The sequence below is a fragment of the Prenolepis imparis genome, unplaced genomic scaffold (assembly GCF_030444845.1).
Source record: "Prenolepis imparis isolate NDT839.2.m4 unplaced genomic scaffold, iyPreImpa1.0 SCAF_11, whole genome shotgun sequence".
NCBI lineage: Eukaryota > Metazoa > Arthropoda > Insecta > Hymenoptera > Formicidae > Prenolepis > Prenolepis imparis.
This window is the reverse complement of record NW_028141169.1, coordinates 13,745,624-13,762,955: the sequence shown is the minus strand read 5'-3', so window position 1 is coordinate 13,762,955 and position 17,332 is coordinate 13,745,624. Positions and strand designations below refer to the sequence as shown.

The window sequence follows — 17,332 nt, the reverse complement described above, 5'->3', positions numbered from 1 at the left end:
TGTTTAACAAAATACTTTGAATATAGCGTGTAGATTTTGGATAAGAGATCCCTGTATTTTTCTCTGTTTGTTTCTCAGTTTCCTTTTTAAGACTATGTTCCTTTCCCAATTAGAAAAAATTGAAAACTCTGACGAATATCATTTTGGCACAATAATCAAAAAGTCAATCTTGTTAATTTGAAATTTGCCTGATAATTAGGAACAAATAGTTCCAAAAAATTCGGCATTTTACTTACAAGACATCGGATTTTATATCTCTTAGAACGTAGAATAGCCTTTTGTCTATCGTCTATCTTATACGTATTTAAAATGGTGTTAAAGCCAACATAGAATCGAGTTAAAGAGATAAATAATGCATAATAAGTAATTTTGACGTTGTGTAGTGAGTTCTACATGAAATATGAGAGACTTCTATATCTATTATGTGGTAATAATAGACAAGAGTGTTAAATACATTCGTCCACAAAATTAACGCATAGATAATTTTATATAAAAATTTCGCAAAGTCAAATAAGCATAATTCCGCTAAAAATTATCGTATTTGAAAAATTTTTTTTACTGTCAAACTTGAAGTCTATACTTTGAAAAGCATTTGACAGATTTTGAATTTATCCTCCTCCCCGCACGTTACTGTTTCAAAAATAAGGACGTGTTTTGTCTCTAAAAAATTGCGTACTTTGCCGCACTCTACGAGGTGGAAAAAATTTCTTTCCCAAATCTTATCATAATCATCGTAAAATATGAACTTTTCCTTGCAAATTAAAAAAAAATGAGGTTTGTATGATTTTTTTTCGTGGTGTTATTATCAATGTTACCCATGCATTATTGTTCAATTACCGCCAGCATTAGCATTACCCCATAAAGTTGCACCACGGAGGAGATTGTTAGTCAGATTTGGCACATTTTATGTGTATATGTATGTGTATATAAATGTGCGCGCGCGCGCGTGTGTGTGTGTGAGGTTTAGCTCTGCTAACACACATACAAACGTACATACGCACACACGCATGCACGCACAAAATGTGCCAAATCTGACCAACAATCTCCTCCATAATGCAACTTTATGGAGTAATGCTAATGCTGGCGGTAATTGAACAAAAATGTATGGGTAACATTGGTACATAATAATTCCGCGACAAAAAATCGTACGAACCTCATTTTTTTTAATTTGCAAGGAAAAGTTCATATTTTAATATATATAATAAGATTTGCGGAAAAAGTTTATCCCATCCCGTGGAGTGCGTCAAAGTACGCAATTTTTTAGAGACAAAACACGTCCTTATTTTTGAAGCAGTAGCGTGCGGGGGGGAAGATAAATTCAAAATCTGTCAAATACTTTTCAAAGTATAGACTTCAAGCTTGACAATGAAAAAAAATTTTCAAGTAATTTTTAGCGGAGTTATGCTTATTTGAACTTTGCGAAATTTTTACATGAAATTACCTGCGTTAATTTTGTGGACGAGTGTACTTTATTTATACAAATCACGATAAATCTCTCAATAGCGAACTTCAATCTGACTGATTTAAAGAAGATGAATATTGTTAGCCATGGGTTGACAAAATGTGATTTTTAAAGAAGTAAATGTGCATTGTTATCATATTTCTTTTGAAACTCTTTAATTATAATATTGATATTATCAGTTTTGTGTGATACAATTTAAATGCATAATTACATTTATGATGTATTTATATTGTAATGATTATCGCAAGACGCATCGAGCAAAAACGAACCAACCGTGATACATCGAAATATTTCGTATATCGCGTTAAAACTTGCCGCAAGACCATTAAGTGTTTTTGGGACATAGAATAGCGGAAAGAGGGGAAATACGGGTGATATATATTGCAGTTTATATAGTCACTGGGTATATGGCGTGGAATAATATATGAGATACGCACACACATATAATATATATGTATATATACACACACATATATATATACGCTGTATATCTCCTTTATAGCAACCATTAACATATTTTTTATCATACAATAGTGACGCATATTATAACTTATAGCGATAAATCAGATGCAGAGAAAGGTAGTCGAAAAGGATAAAATATTAGCTGAAAAGGATGAATAAAAAAATTATCAAATACTTAACATTATATTAAATATATATATTGAGATAAATTGGCTATAAGAGCCGTACGCGAATGTCGGTGCGTCGATTACATCAAAAATTAATTTTTCGTTGAATTACCTACTTGTGCACAAAGGCACGAATTTGCTTGGTACACTGCCAAGTCTTATACGGAATAATCTCAATTTGAGATTTTAATTCCGATAATCCCCTCTGACTCCCCTAAATAGATGTAGGCGAGAAAAATATCGGTCCGAAAGTCGCTGAATCGGGAATCGAACCCGAGTCTTTCGTTTGCCGGGCGTTAAAATTCAACGAAAAATTAATTTTTGATTAAATCGACGCACCGACATCCGCGTACGACTCTTACAGCCAATTTATCTCAATATATATATTTAATATTAAAGAGCCTTGAAAATTTTTATTGTTTAACATTATATGTTGTCGAATATCGTGGCATTATTCGGTGATATTGCTATTGCTGTATAAAGAACATACTCTTGATTTATCTTATCTTCTCGCAAATCCAAATAAGCTTCATATAAATAGAACCACATACCATATAAAACAAAATGAAATTAATAAATGCCGAGGTGCAAAAGGTAAAGTTCTCATTGTCGTCCGAATCCTTCGTATATTTTATATTCCGCTTACTGTTTGAAATAATCTCGTTTGACTACTTTCACTTTACGATCATAATGCATGTGTTGTATGAAGTAGCGCGGATTGCGAGGAATAAAACGAGACATGAATCTGGCTCTAATGCTTTTTTACATCACTATGTAAATCAATATATATTTCCATTAATCCATTACATTAATATTAAATATATTTTTGTTTTATTGTAATTTGTTGATAGATAGAGCTAATTAAGATGGACTGAGGCTTGAAATGTTTAACTAAGACAAGTGACATTGTTCGAATATGTATACATGTATTTTAAAAGAAAGTAAAAAAAGGTGCCAAGTTCATGCGTCAGTTAAGAAAAACTGTTATATTATTTACAAAATAATGTTATTTTAATAAAAAATAATGATATTAAAAAAATTGCGCCAATTAAAAATATTAATTTAAAAATAATACTAAATTAAATTAAAAATTAATAGAAAAATTAGAAATTGTTACAAAAAATTAAAAATTTATAATATATAATAAATAGAATATAATAAATATATATAATAAATAGAAAAATTAAAAAATTTTAATTAAAAAACTGGACGCTGTTAAATTAAACACTATGCTACAATTAACATATTTTTATAATATGTATTTACATTGTAGTTATTGATGTAACTAAATTATAATAAAATATAAAATTCTATAAATTTAGATCTAAATTAAATTTATTATTTATTGAGTTAATATATAAGGTGTCCCAGAATTCGCGGACACGGAATGCACAGCGTGATTGTCCATGCCAAAAGAAACAACTTTTTTCTCTGACAAAATTGCGTCTGAACACTATTTTCTAAATGAGAGCAACTTAATAAAGCTAACGAATAAGCGTTCCTGATTACGCATGAATCAGGAGCGGCGCGCACACGGCGTGCGTGACGCGTGAACGTGTATGCTATTTTACTATTTCACTAAAGATTTCATAAGAATTAATAAGAATTATGTATATTTAAATGTCGTTTTTTTGAATAACTTACTTAATAATAGTTCTTATAAAATTTTTAATAAAATAGTGTACACGTTCGAATCATGCGTAATCTGGAGCGCTTATTCGTTAGTTTTAAGTTGCTCTCATTTAAAAAATAGTGTTTTTTAAAAAACATTTAAAAAACACAATTTTGTCAGAGGAAAAAGTTGTTTCTTTTGGCACGGAAAATCACGCTGTGGGGATGTAATCGGGGATGTGCTCTTTATCGAATAATAATATTTTAAACTTCCAGTACTGAGACCAGAAATGAGTCCATGACCAGGAAGTCGAATTTCTTAGATGGAACACATGGTAATTTTTAATTCTAATTACACGCAAAAATATAAGAAACTTTTTCTCAAACATTTTTTCTGACAATGCCTCTATATTGATCTTGAAATGACCTTGAAAGTAAATGTGATGAACATTAATTGCTCTTGGTGTAATCTAATAGGACCAACAACAAAAAAGAATTTCTAATGTTTCAAATACAATTTCAATAATTAACAAGTGGATGAATGTAGAAGAAACAATAAATCTCTCTTGAATGATACTTGGAAAAAAGTTATATTTTCTTAAATTCTAAATTTTGCTACTTTTTGAGTAATAGTTTTACGAACTTTTCATTAATTTCAAATTTTTTATATCATAATACGCACATTCGATCCGATGAGCGTTCTCTCGTTGAACGGAGTATAGAGTCCGTTGTTGTCCTTGCACGAGTACGGATATGTTTTAACGTGTTTCTGCGCGCGTCTTCTATTTGAAGCATATTTTTGGGCTGCGCATTAAGAACTGAAATTCCATTTAAGAATTAAAACTTCATTTATGCGCCAGTTGATGACCGTAAAACGTATATTCGTCAGAATCAAAATCTATAGAAGAAGAAGAATATAAATATGTTTTAAGATGGGAGGATATACGGTACGTCTTGCTATAACTACGCGTTATTTGGTGAGAAATACTATCGTGATTCTTGTTCAATTTGGTAAATCCTACTGAGTAACGTTAAAAGGTTTATAAGTCGCTCATTGTTTATTAAAACATTATTAACAAATAAAAATTTGTACAAAACAAGGTTCGAATATAGATTGATAATGAAAAATTCATTATTAGACATAATTCATACGTGTATTGCTAACTATACTACATGCACATGCATTTTAACAGACACAAATTTTTATATAGGATGTTTATATTATAAATTAGAAAGTGAATGTACGAGCGAGAAAAAAGTTTACTTTCCACATGATCAATAATAAAGTCCACTCCATATTAAAGATAAGTAAATGCGTGGAAGAAGGGTGCTGTCTCTTCCCTGCACCTTCACCCTGAAAAAATTCTAATGTAACACAAATCTATTTCTAATTTTTAATTAACATTAGATTTGGTTAAGTTACCGTTACAGTTTTTTTGGGATGGAAGAGGGAGCGGCCCTCCTGCTCCACCCACACATTTACTTAAATACTGATATATCGAGGTTTTTAAAATATATTTGAGGAGAGATAATGAGAGAAATACTAAACGATGACGAGGTCTACTAATGCACACTTATGAAAAATATTATAACGTACATAAACGCAATCGAATGAATCGAAACTTGATGTGCTTTTAAAGAAAGGATTGTAGTACACATTCTGCATAATTAGGATATTTCAATGCTGCCACATTATGCGCTACATATTTATCACAGGACCTTGCAGCAATATTGCAATCTTGCATATTGCAATGCAATATTGCAGCAACATTATTGAAATATAAATATGGAACGTTGCTGCAATAATGCGATAATGATGTTGCAGCAACATTGTAAAATATATATATAAAATTGGAATATTATTAAAAAATATTTTCAAAAAATCAATTTATTAATTGCATATATGTATAATATAATGTATGTGCAAATTATAATACCTTCATAAAAAAAAGTATTATATACAAGTATTTTAAATTATAAAATATTGCCAACAGTCATACATGTAAAAACTTGTTTATTAGTTTTGTAAAAATTGTTACTCAAATTGGCATAATAAACAACTTAAATAGCTTCAACAACAGCACCAGTTCTCGTCCGATCACTGAAGGTTAAGCAGCGTTTGTCACGGTTAATACTTGGATGGGTGGTGACCGCTTGTGAATTATAAAATATTAAAATAAGGAATTATTATCAACTTACACACACACACACACACACACATATATATATATATATATATAGTTACTATACACGTTTTTGAAATGTTTTTTATTTTATTTTAGTTGGAACAATAAAATATTTGGTTAATCATATATTAACCAAATTATTTGGAACGGTTTACCAAATTTTGGTTATGTCAACAAAATTGTTTTTTCAGTGTTATTAGGTGTAGATAGGACAATAGATTGTTAGAATGTAAAAATACCAATTATTATGTCATTACAAAGCATTATAATATATATATTACATTGCAATATTGCTGCAATATTGTATTGCAATATTGCTGAAAGCGGACATTTTACCGTTGCTGCAATATTGCAGCAATGTTGCAGCAACATTTTGCAACATTTCTGCAATGTTGCAATCTTGCAAAGAAATATTTCTGCAATGTTTTTGTGCCGTATGGGTAACCTCATTACTTTTGTGACAAATCATGTTTATCATATAAAAGCTTTTAATATTTCATTCGATAATTTCTTCGCATATTATTATGCAACATACTTTCTCGTATTCAATTTTCTGTTAAAAGTGAACATAAAGTCTGCAAAGCACGACTACTAGTATAAGCTCAAAAGTGCAGTAACTATTTCTATCAGATTAATTTCTGATATCTGATATAAATCCAACAGGAGATTCAGGATATTAAACTTGAAATCGGTAGGATAAATGTTTAATTATCCGTTTACTGTTTATTTGAAGCACAAAGTAGAAATTTAATTCCCATATAAATTATACCTCGAAATTTATGAATTAAATTTAATTACAAATTTAAATTCAACAGACTAGTAAGAGTCAAACGTGAATAGTGATGCATCGGTTTCAATAAAACTTTTATTTAATTTATTATGAATTATTAATTAATTAATTAATTAATTTAATTACTTGGTATTACACCAAGAATTTTCTCTATGTACAACAAATCAATTTCAGTGAAAAATTAATTTGTTTGGCTTTTACTAGCCTGTTAAAATTTAAATTTGTAATTTAAATTGGGAGCCTTATTAATTTCAGTTGTTAAATTTAATTATATTTCCACAATTAATATTATTATTTATTTTAAGTTGTCTCAATTGTTTGCTATGTGAGATTTAACTACAGTATGACATATGTTACATTACATGTTATATTTATGAGAAGAAATTTACAATTAATCGGTTACTTTTTTAAAACAGCTTTTTAAATAGGTAAAATATAAATTTGATTGTGTGTTATAAATAAGTTAAATAGAGATAGATTACAAATTGATAATTTTATAACATAAATATATGTACATAATAATATCGATTTTCATGACTAATATTTTAATTGTATTTTTTCGTAAAAACTCGATAAAAATATACTATTAATCAAGATAAGATAAGTGTTAATATTAAAAAAAAGAGGGACTACATTCCATCAATTCAAATTTATTCTATATCTCGTTCAGCTCACAGATATTTGTGTCTTTTGCGATATATGTGGATAGCTATCAAATTGTGACATCTTTATATATACGGATATATTATGTATCTTTATATACAGAAAAATAAATAATTAAATGAAACAAATAAACTGAATAATATCGAGTTGAATTGAAGTGCTTATAATCTTCTCCTACCCTTCCCCTCTTTCTACTAATCTCAACTTCCTTATACAAGGAGCTCTACATATTATATAATACAATATTATTTTAAAAGTGATTGTATTCTTTTTTAATGCAATTGTTTTTGATGATCGAAGCTTGCTACAATATTATGGTCTAAGAAACTTACTGGAAAACATTAAGCGGCTAAATGCTTCATTGCTTGTTCGGTAAATGTTTCATTTATAGAAAATGTCTAGCAAATGTTTGCAGGTGCATTCAATTAATGTAACTTTCAGATGTTGCGCAATATTGAGTCATCATTGTGTACATTTTTTCTTTTACGTTTTTACATCATTAAATTTTATTTTTCGCGGCTTATTAAGTGGAGATTAAAATAATTTGGGAAAATAAAAAATTATAAACGCACATTTTTTTATTTGCGACACAATTTATATAGAGTAATACAATTTTTATAATAAAATAAATCTACCATAACTTGTGTGAATTTATATTGACTATAAAACTGTCGGAAAGTACTCTTTCTACAAAATATTCTTTAAAATGCAATGCGTAAGATTGGAAACATCCGACAATGAGTTTAGAACATAAGATTCGATGTTGCCTAATGCAATATCGATTTCCAAGAGTGTTGTCAGGGGTTTGTGATCTTGTACGATGTAATATTAATGTCTCTTGACTTTTTTATGACTTACAATTAGACTTAAGACTTCCTTAATTTGAGTATATAACAGATACATTGATTACTTTTTTCCATTTTCTTTTAGCTTTACCTTTTCGTTTTTCAAATACTCATAGCCGTAGAACAATAAAGCAGCATGATAAAAGTACTTTTGTTTCTTTCAAATCATACGAAAGAACGATATACTTTCTGCTTATATCCTGCGGCGCATTAAAACGGAAACGTCGGAGAAATTCCAGATAATGCCCAATAGTAAATTAAGATATAATAACTTTCGTGAAAGTTGTACGATGGTGAAGCAGTGAAAGAGGTGGAATACGAGGAGGTAGAGAACTCTATTAACTTTTATTTCTCCGGGAAAGTAACTTCTCTCATCCTCCTTCTCCTTCTCCTCCTCCTCCTTCTCCTCCTCCTCCTCCTCCTCCTCCTCCTCCTCCTCCTCTTTCACTTCCAGTTCTCCTACTCTCCTCTTCCTCTCCTCCATTTCCTCCACTTCTACCCGGCACCTCCATCTTTTCTAGAGCGTTCTCTCTTTCCTCCTTCATCCCATCACTATCGTTCCTTGCCTATGCTCGTCGGTTTCTTCTCTATCTCGACACCCTCGCACTTACCGCTTCCTCTCGTCACAGCTCGATCGGCTGCCCCTCCAACTCTCACCCCTACCCGAGTCCCGGTCTCGGCCTCGGCCCCCGCCGACTTCCCCCCGACGGTGAAACTTTGTAAAGCGACTTAGTCAAAGTTTAATAAATTCCTTCGAGGAAGTTTCAAAGAGCGGTTCTATGCGGGATTGCAAATGATTACGTTTCGTCGTACTAGAGAATATGCGAAGATGGGAGGAATCGGTATGTAAGACCGACAGAGGCAGGTAAATAAATGGAAAAACAGAATAGTAGATTTGCACAAAAACATTTTTGCAAAAGTAAAGATATTAAGTTATCCATTGCGGAAATTGATATTAGGCTGGTTAGACCTGTTAGGGTCAAAGCACAATAGAGAAAATATTGGGAATAGGAATATTAAGTAATAGGAACAGGGAAAATATCTACCAAGAGAAGGAAATAGAAATGGATATTATTCCCTGGCTCCTATTGGATATTTTTTATTCCCTATTCCTATTGCTTATATTTTTATATTGTGCAATAGGTCTAATGTTAATAATTAATCCTATTCATAATATTTTTTCTATTGTGCCTTGACCCTTAGGCTGGTCAGGTCTATTAGGCTGATTGGTGTTATGGCAACATTATTATTATTTATAAAGAAATACTAATATTATATTATAATTGCATATATTAAATTATAATTTCAAAGAAACAGTTCTTGTAACATAATAGTATTATTCCATATTAAAATTGCAATATACATATATGTATATGTAATGCTAACACTTGTACATTTCAATCACTTTCATCCGGTATTATATCCTCTTAACGACTTTTGTCCAATTCCAAATAACTTCTATTTTAATCACAGATCAAACTCCTTTTATAAGATATGCAGCATAAAAAAATCTTTGAATATGTAATAATCTTATAATTTATATTAAATTGTACGAACGTTGTGATAGATCAATCGAGGAGTACCAATAATGTCGCGAAGTATCTTAGTCACGTTTTCTTTTATAATGAATATCTAAATATATGTATACTGCGAGAACATCTTTTTGCAAAATAATACTTTCTTTGCTTCTTCTCTTGTTTTCTCGTGTATAGCGACTCGAAAGTAAATCAATAAGGAATTCTATCGCGTTACATTGGTGATATAAAGTGTATATAAATTCATCAGAAAAGCGGGAGAAAAGGAAGATATTATATTAAGCATCATTCATTAAAAAAAAAAAAAAAAAAAAAAAAATAGATTCGTATTTTACGCACAAAAGAGAAATCTATGTATCGAACGAAGGGACGAACGAGGACAAGGAGAGAGGCTTACTCACATAACAAACACAATTGACTCGGTGATACTGACCAGAAAATGGCCGCTACGACGCAAACAAATGAGCAAGTCCAACCATTTCCATGGCAACAATCTCAATCAGATAGGAGCTAGCGGAGCAGAGAACAGAGAGCACGCCGGATAATATATTCGATACAGGTAATATATAACGCTCCAGATACAATATTTATGTCTCGTATTTCACTAGCAGCCCATTATTCATTCGCTCGTACTGAATAAGCATTAATATCATAGAGCTCAGTGTGTGTGTGTGTGTGTGTGTGCGCGCGCGTTTCGTGCACGGCACAAGATCTTTTTCAGTTTTACTTCTGCTTCTACTCTACTCTCGTCCCGTTCCGTTTCATCTCATTCGTAGAATGATGCCTCTGATGATCGTGACGATCACTACTATTATACGTCAAATCAAAAACATTTAAATAATTCACTTACATAATTCATTTTTATTTAATTTTTGCCCGATCAAAGGCTATTCAAGTACATATCTTTACCATCGATGATTCGCATGTTAGTAGCAAATCGAAAAAAGGGAGCAAACAGTGCAAGAAACCGGTTACCATTGTTACACAGCGTCGTCGCTACAACGAGAGTCATCGACTATGAATATTCGAGATATATCTATATCGTCATAAACTAAACTCTTACTTCATGTATGTGTATGTATATCATACATAGTAATGCTATAGAATTATTATTTCGAAAACTGTCTGTTTTGTCCTTTCGAATAGGTAAACTCTGAAATAAAAGACACACAAATTTAGGAGGAGATAAAAATCAAATTAAACATGTGGTCAAGTTTGCTATACTGGAGACAATGATTATCTATTGCATTTCTATTTTAGGATCGAATGAAATTGTTACGACGCATAAAATAAAGTCAATGTTCGAGTAATCTATCCAACGTTAAAAATACAAGCACCTGACAAAAAAATACGATTAGTGTATTTAGAATTTAGATTTAATATTTTATCATCAAAAGATTAATAATTATTTATATTAATTGTTCAATTATTTCTTGTGAATATTATTTTTTTTATGGAATATTGTAACAGATTCTCTATTTTCACTATTTTTAAAAATATTATTTGCAGTTCAATTCCGAATATAACTAACAATAACCAAAAAATGTTTCCGCCCGGGATCGAACCGGGGACCTTCCGCGTGTTAGGCGGATGTGATAACCACTACACCACGGAAACTTGTCTATAGAATATTGTTGTAAAAATTCTACAATTTATATAAAATATTTAAAGATGTATATGTGTAACAATAGATCATGGTTTTGAGATCAAATGGGCTGGATTCGAATCCGCGAAATCGAAACACCTATATTCTTTGAGTATCTTAAACTTATCTGTTGAATCTATCCATAAAATATATTTATGTACAAGTTATTTTAATAAATGGGTTATTTTAATAAAAAATATTTTTGGATAGACTAAAATTACTTGTTACTAATGCACGTGATTCTATGTTAGCACTAATTCATATGATATGAAAAATAATTTCTTAATTGCAATAACTGTAACGAGCGATAAGTTACATAGCTTTCACTTTAAAGACTACGAAGAAGATCTGATAGATTTTAATCTGATAAAACAAAAGTAGATGATAATTTCCTTGTAGCTTAAATTCCCTTCTAATTAAAGTGATCTGATCCATAAGTTTTCATTTTAATTAAATCTAATAGGTTTATTACATAAAAGTACTCAATTGATGATATGAGCTGTCTTCTTTTATCTTTGTGCCTTTTTTATCAAAATTTTCAATGTAAATTTGAATTTTAAATGTAAGAATTATTTTACATTACTTTCCACTTTGAGATGAGCACTTTACATTATTAAAACATCAATTCCGTGCTATTTTCTTTTATTTCTGTTAATTTTTTGTTAATGCCTACGCATCTTAACTAGATAAACGACTCAACAATTGTATATGTATAAGAAAAAAATATAAAGATATACACGCGAATAAATTTCAGGTGACGAACAAAATATCATTTAATATGCTTGCAATGACACGCAAAACAGTATTTTACGATTTCAATTTGTAAGTTCTTTGAAACGAGAAGAGATAAAAAAGACAAATATTCGATATCACGCGTCTGATAATACTGGATATGAACGACAGTTTACTATATAAGTTAGAAGAGAAAGACGGGTTAGCTCGGATTCCATTATGCTGTTTTACGCCCGTCATTCTTGTTTTTATTGCATGCCTCTCATCGCTTTTTTCTCTGTTTTACGGCCCTTGCCTATGAACGTATTCCTCGGTAGATCGCGAGTTATTAGTTTTGTCTCTTCATTATTTTTATGTTCTCGCTCAGAACAGAAAGCGAAAGAGAGATAGAGACAGAATAAAAAGATATCAGGGAATTAAAATGACTTTTTATGATTGATAATACGCGAAGTAAGAATAAAGTATAATATTGTACACATTGTGTTATATGTATATATATATATATATATATATATATATATATATATATAGTATATAGTAAAATGCATATAAATATTAAAGGCAAAATCATTTAATATAGCATTTAGTATATTAGTATATTAGTATATTTAGTTTATTAGTAAAGCGAAACAAGCAAAACAATTGTTTTATTAATTGTTTACAAATAAATATGTTTATTTTGTTATTCTATCAGCAAAGCTTGCATTCCTTTTTTTGCTTTACATCGCTGACACATCTCACATTTCAGATATATAAGTTATAGTTCAATTGAAAGTGTGATAACAAACATGAAATGTGATATAGAGATTAAGTGTATCATATTAATAGAGATGTATATAATTTATGTCGGAAAAAATATCGTTTATATACAACATGCGTCCTCTAAATAAAATAATACATCTCTCAATAACTCTCTAATTGGTCTAAAAAAAGTTCAAATTAAAATTGTAGAATATGAAGGGAACAAACTTACTTACAATTAAAAAGTATAATGTCATCACCATCCCATCGCTTCATATTTCAGCATACATCTATTTATTTTTTAAAAGTCACATGATATTTTAAACTTTATATGAAATAATATGTACCCTATTTCAAAGTGAATTTAACCGTGTCATATGTTATGATCTTAAAATGGATTTATAGTATATTTTTTTAGATTATAAAATGTCAGACTTCTTTAACGTTACCCAAAATATACTGCGTAAAATCTAACTAGCATCTCTCATGTGTACGTATATTTCACATATTACATATTACATATCACATATTACATAGTCACATTAAATATATGCTCTATTTTAACCTACATATGTGACGATGCCTATAAATGTCGAACAATTGATAACAGAACTTTTCGAGGAATCATTCAATGTACATTCGCATATTTCCTGGCCGTTGTTGATCGTTGAAGAAACAGTGTTTTTTATGTAGCCCTACAAATAAAGATCTGCAAATAGCCCTACAAATAAGGCAAAATTGATTGGTCATTCAACAATACCAACTCGACTACTTCATTGATTTTGAAATAGAAAACATTAACATTTGTATTGTTTGTAACTATTTATGCGTAAGATGAAGGTGCATCATTTCATTGAAACCTCATATTGTGTGTTTTAAAATAAATCTTCCAAGTTTTGAGAAGCCAAGTTTCGCAAAGAATTCAAATATCTCAAACATTAAGGCTCCTGGCTCCTTTCCGACCATGTCGAAATCGTGACGTCAGAGGCGAGAAAACACACGCTAAAATTTCTTAGATGCCATTTCGAAATAAAAAAATATTTCGATGAAACAGCACTTCAGATGGCTTTAGCACACTCTTAAAAAACCCCGAAAACTATCCTTTCCCCTTTATAATCAATCAACAGCTGTAAAATGTAATATTATGAAGCCCAGTCCGTCTGGTCTTTGCACATGCGCAGTCATTCCGCATGTCAAAGTCTGACATCTCGATCATTTTACAGATGTTGATTGATTATAAAGGGAAAAGGATAGTTTTCGGGGATTTTTAAGAGTGTGCTAAAGCCATCTGAAGTGCTGTTTAATCGAAATATCTTTTCATTAAAAAATGGCATCTAAGAATTTTCAGCGTGTGCTTTCTCGCCTCTGACGTCACAATCCAATATGGCCGCGGTGAGCACTCAGGAGCCTTAAACGTTTGATTTAAAAATTAACAATCAATGATTCTGTGTTATTATCCGGTAACGTTATCATGAAAATTTCATTGATATTGATAGTCAATCTGTCGCGTTCAATAAGGACTTTTAATTGATTAATAATGACAGTTATGGTAGTTTAATATTCTAATGTTATGAAAAGTAACTTCATCACGAAAAAAAACATTCTGGAAGAAATTTAATTATTCCTCTAATTGTCGTATAGTGATAAAAATGATATTAACTTGTTATATCTGCTATATCGCTTAAGGCTTCTACAACTGTCACTTGAGTTTGAAAATTATTGAGGACCACAGCACAATAGAGAAAATGTTAGAAATAGAAATAAATATTAAGCATTAGACTTTGCATTGCACAATACAAAAGTACAGGCAATAGATATTAGCAGATAGCAGATATTATTCCTTGCTGCACATAAGCAGTAGACTGCTTATGTGTGGTAGATCGAGGTTCATCATAGTATACCCAATTCATGCTGAATTTCGACACTATTAACATCGACACTTTCTAAATTTAATATTGTAATAAAATAAATCATAAAGATTATTTTTTAATGTGTTACATCTTACAACATTTGATAATAATACAACTAATTGTAAGATATTCTTCATTGCAAGTAGAAGAGAGAAACAAAGTCCATTAATAATAATACTAACTACGCAATTTATATAGCGCAATTAATTTTTATCTGCGCGATTTGTTATTCTTTATGGATATAGTGATTAGAAAGGTTATGAAACCAACACAGGTAATATTGTGCGGACAAATTTAATGTATAAATTCGTTTAATTCACAATCAACTGAATTTACAAATACAATCAAATTAATTAGATGTACGTTTCGGCATCTTTTTTCGGGCCATCTTCAGCATAAAAAGAACAAATTAGAAATAGGTACAGTACCTCGGGGGGGGGGGGACGGAAGAATTAATTTAATTATAAAAGTGTCGCATAGTAAAGCTGTGGGAAGCGCTCGCTTATTTACGTATTTGTTTTATGGGGGGGCCTCGGATGAACCTCTCTTCTTTTATGGCTACAACTTGACTCAATAAATTATTGTTTATTATGTTTAACTTGATAGATGTCTGTGGATGATACATATTATAGTTTAATATACATATAAGCCATTACGTTAAAAGCGGTGTCGTTTTTTTATATTTCGACCCGATAATATAGCGACAAGAAGAGTGAATAAGCATTTTGTTTTGTTATTATGCACATGTTTAAAAACATATAATTTCAAAGTATCAAATATTCGATACATGATACATGTATCTCCCGGGTAACAAACGCACGTCATTTGGATATCAAATGATATGTACTTGGAATCTTATATCGTTACAGTCATTCGACAGTTAAAATCCAAGCTACAGTTGTACAACTGTACAACTTATTAATAATATTATAAATTTTTTAATGATCTACGTCTGGGGTATTATTTGTTTAAATAGCATTTCTCTCTTGATCTCTTCTTATTTTGTAGAATTTAATTTTTTGATCATTTTTAAATCATTTGTTTCTCTCTCTCGTGTATTTATCTTAAAATAACAAAATAGCAACTTGTCAACAATCAGTCTGTTTAATAATATTATATGCAATTTAATACGCAATTTGCATATTTAAATATGATATTCTGTTAAACAGAATTTAAAAACCTATATGTATTCTGTCCATCATATTTTATGCGTAATGTAAATGTTATGGATTTGAATATGTACATCGGAAACATAACTTTGTTCTGATATAATAATATTATTTCAACAAAAAGATTTTACTCTCTACTTATAACGTCATAAGAATTTTTATACATCCATCCATCCATTTTTCCATCTATCCGTCCATCTAATCTATATATGTTCATATATCCGTACATCTGTGAATCCATGCATAAAGGTACATAAACTAAAGATACATGAACTATGAAATATCTCGTAAAATATTCATTTTTCGACGATCTTATCTCAATACTTTTATGCATAAAATAATGAAAGAAAAAAGGAAACAATTGGTGTAAAGAAAACACATAGTTGCTTGTAAGAAAAGTAATTTGTAAGTAATAGCTACATATTTTTTAATAGCAATAAAATTTATTCAAAACGTCACAATACCATAAATATAAGTATATAAAAATATACTATTAAAAAAAATAGGAAACACTTTTCCCTAAAAACTACTCTAAAAATTAAATTATTTTCAAACCGCTGAAACTCAGCAAAAAATCATTGTAGCTTAAAAGTTAAAAAAATACTTTGAAGCTTGAAGTTTCAATTTTAATGTGCTATCGGTGATTTAAAAAAAAATTTTGTTTTTTCTTCCTTGTTCTATGTTTTTAAAAAAGAACATTGTTTTCCCTTACAATTATGTTTTTTTTTTTTACACTCTGCACAGTTCAATAAAAAAATTTCTCTCGAAAAATTCAACTTAAGTTCCATAAACTACAACATTTTGTCTACAAAACGCTATTTTTAAAAAATTTTTCTGCGATTTTTTTGAGTTACAAATTTTGCAAAAACATAAAGAATTTTAGTCATATATTCTGTAATATAATTTTCGTTTTATAAGCTCTGTAGCTCTTTAGCTCTTTCTTTTTTTCGCTCTTTACTCTTTCTTTTTGCTCTACAGTGCTACATAGCTTTATAGAAATACAGCGTTAAAGAGCATTTTTACAGAATAGACCTATTAAAGAATAAGAATTTTAAGGAATAAAACAATATATTCTTCTTTAAAACATAGAGCAGGATAAGATAAAAAAAATGTTAAAAACCACTGATAGCATGTTAAAATTAAAACTTCAAGCTTCAAAATGTTTTTTTAATATTTTATTTACAATGATTTATTGCCGAGTTTCAGTATTTTGAAAATTGCTTAATTTTTAGGGTATGAAAACTGTTCCCTTTTTTTTTTAGTGTATATTACAATATATAGCCCATTTTTATAACTTTAATCACAATTTCCCATATTGTGATGTGATGGAGCAAGTTGAAATCATATCTATCTACATCAAAACTAGAACAAAAATTGAGGAATTAGTAATTAAATAGGAAGTAGAGTAATTTTC

At 29.9% G+C, this 17,332-nt stretch overlaps 1 protein-coding gene and 1 non-coding gene across 9 annotated transcripts in view; one reads left to right on the top strand and one right to left on the bottom strand.

Annotated features, from left to right (window-relative positions):
- LOC145942855 (uncharacterized) overlaps positions 1 to 17,332 on the top strand; it is a 76,118-nt gene that overhangs the window by 35,978 nt on the left and 22,808 nt on the right. For 2 of the 8 annotated variants that reach the window (XM_083049954.1, XM_083049950.1), the window contains 2 exons: positions 10,089 to 10,280; positions 10,652 to 11,572. In XM_083049954.1, coding sequence (XP_082906080.1) covers positions 10,089 to 10,266 — 178 coding nt within the window. In that variant the 3' untranslated portion in view covers positions 10,267 to 10,280; positions 10,652 to 11,572. Of the gene's footprint in view, positions 1 to 8,896; positions 9,052 to 10,088; positions 10,281 to 10,651; positions 11,573 to 17,332 lie in introns of those variants that run through there. The other 6 variants (XR_014426431.1, XR_014426432.1, XM_083049956.1 and 3 more) reach the window with 6 other exon arrangements.
- Positions 11,266 to 11,338, bottom strand: Trnav-aac (transfer RNA valine (anticodon AAC)). The gene has a single exon. It is a non-coding gene; the product is annotated as a tRNA-Val (tRNA).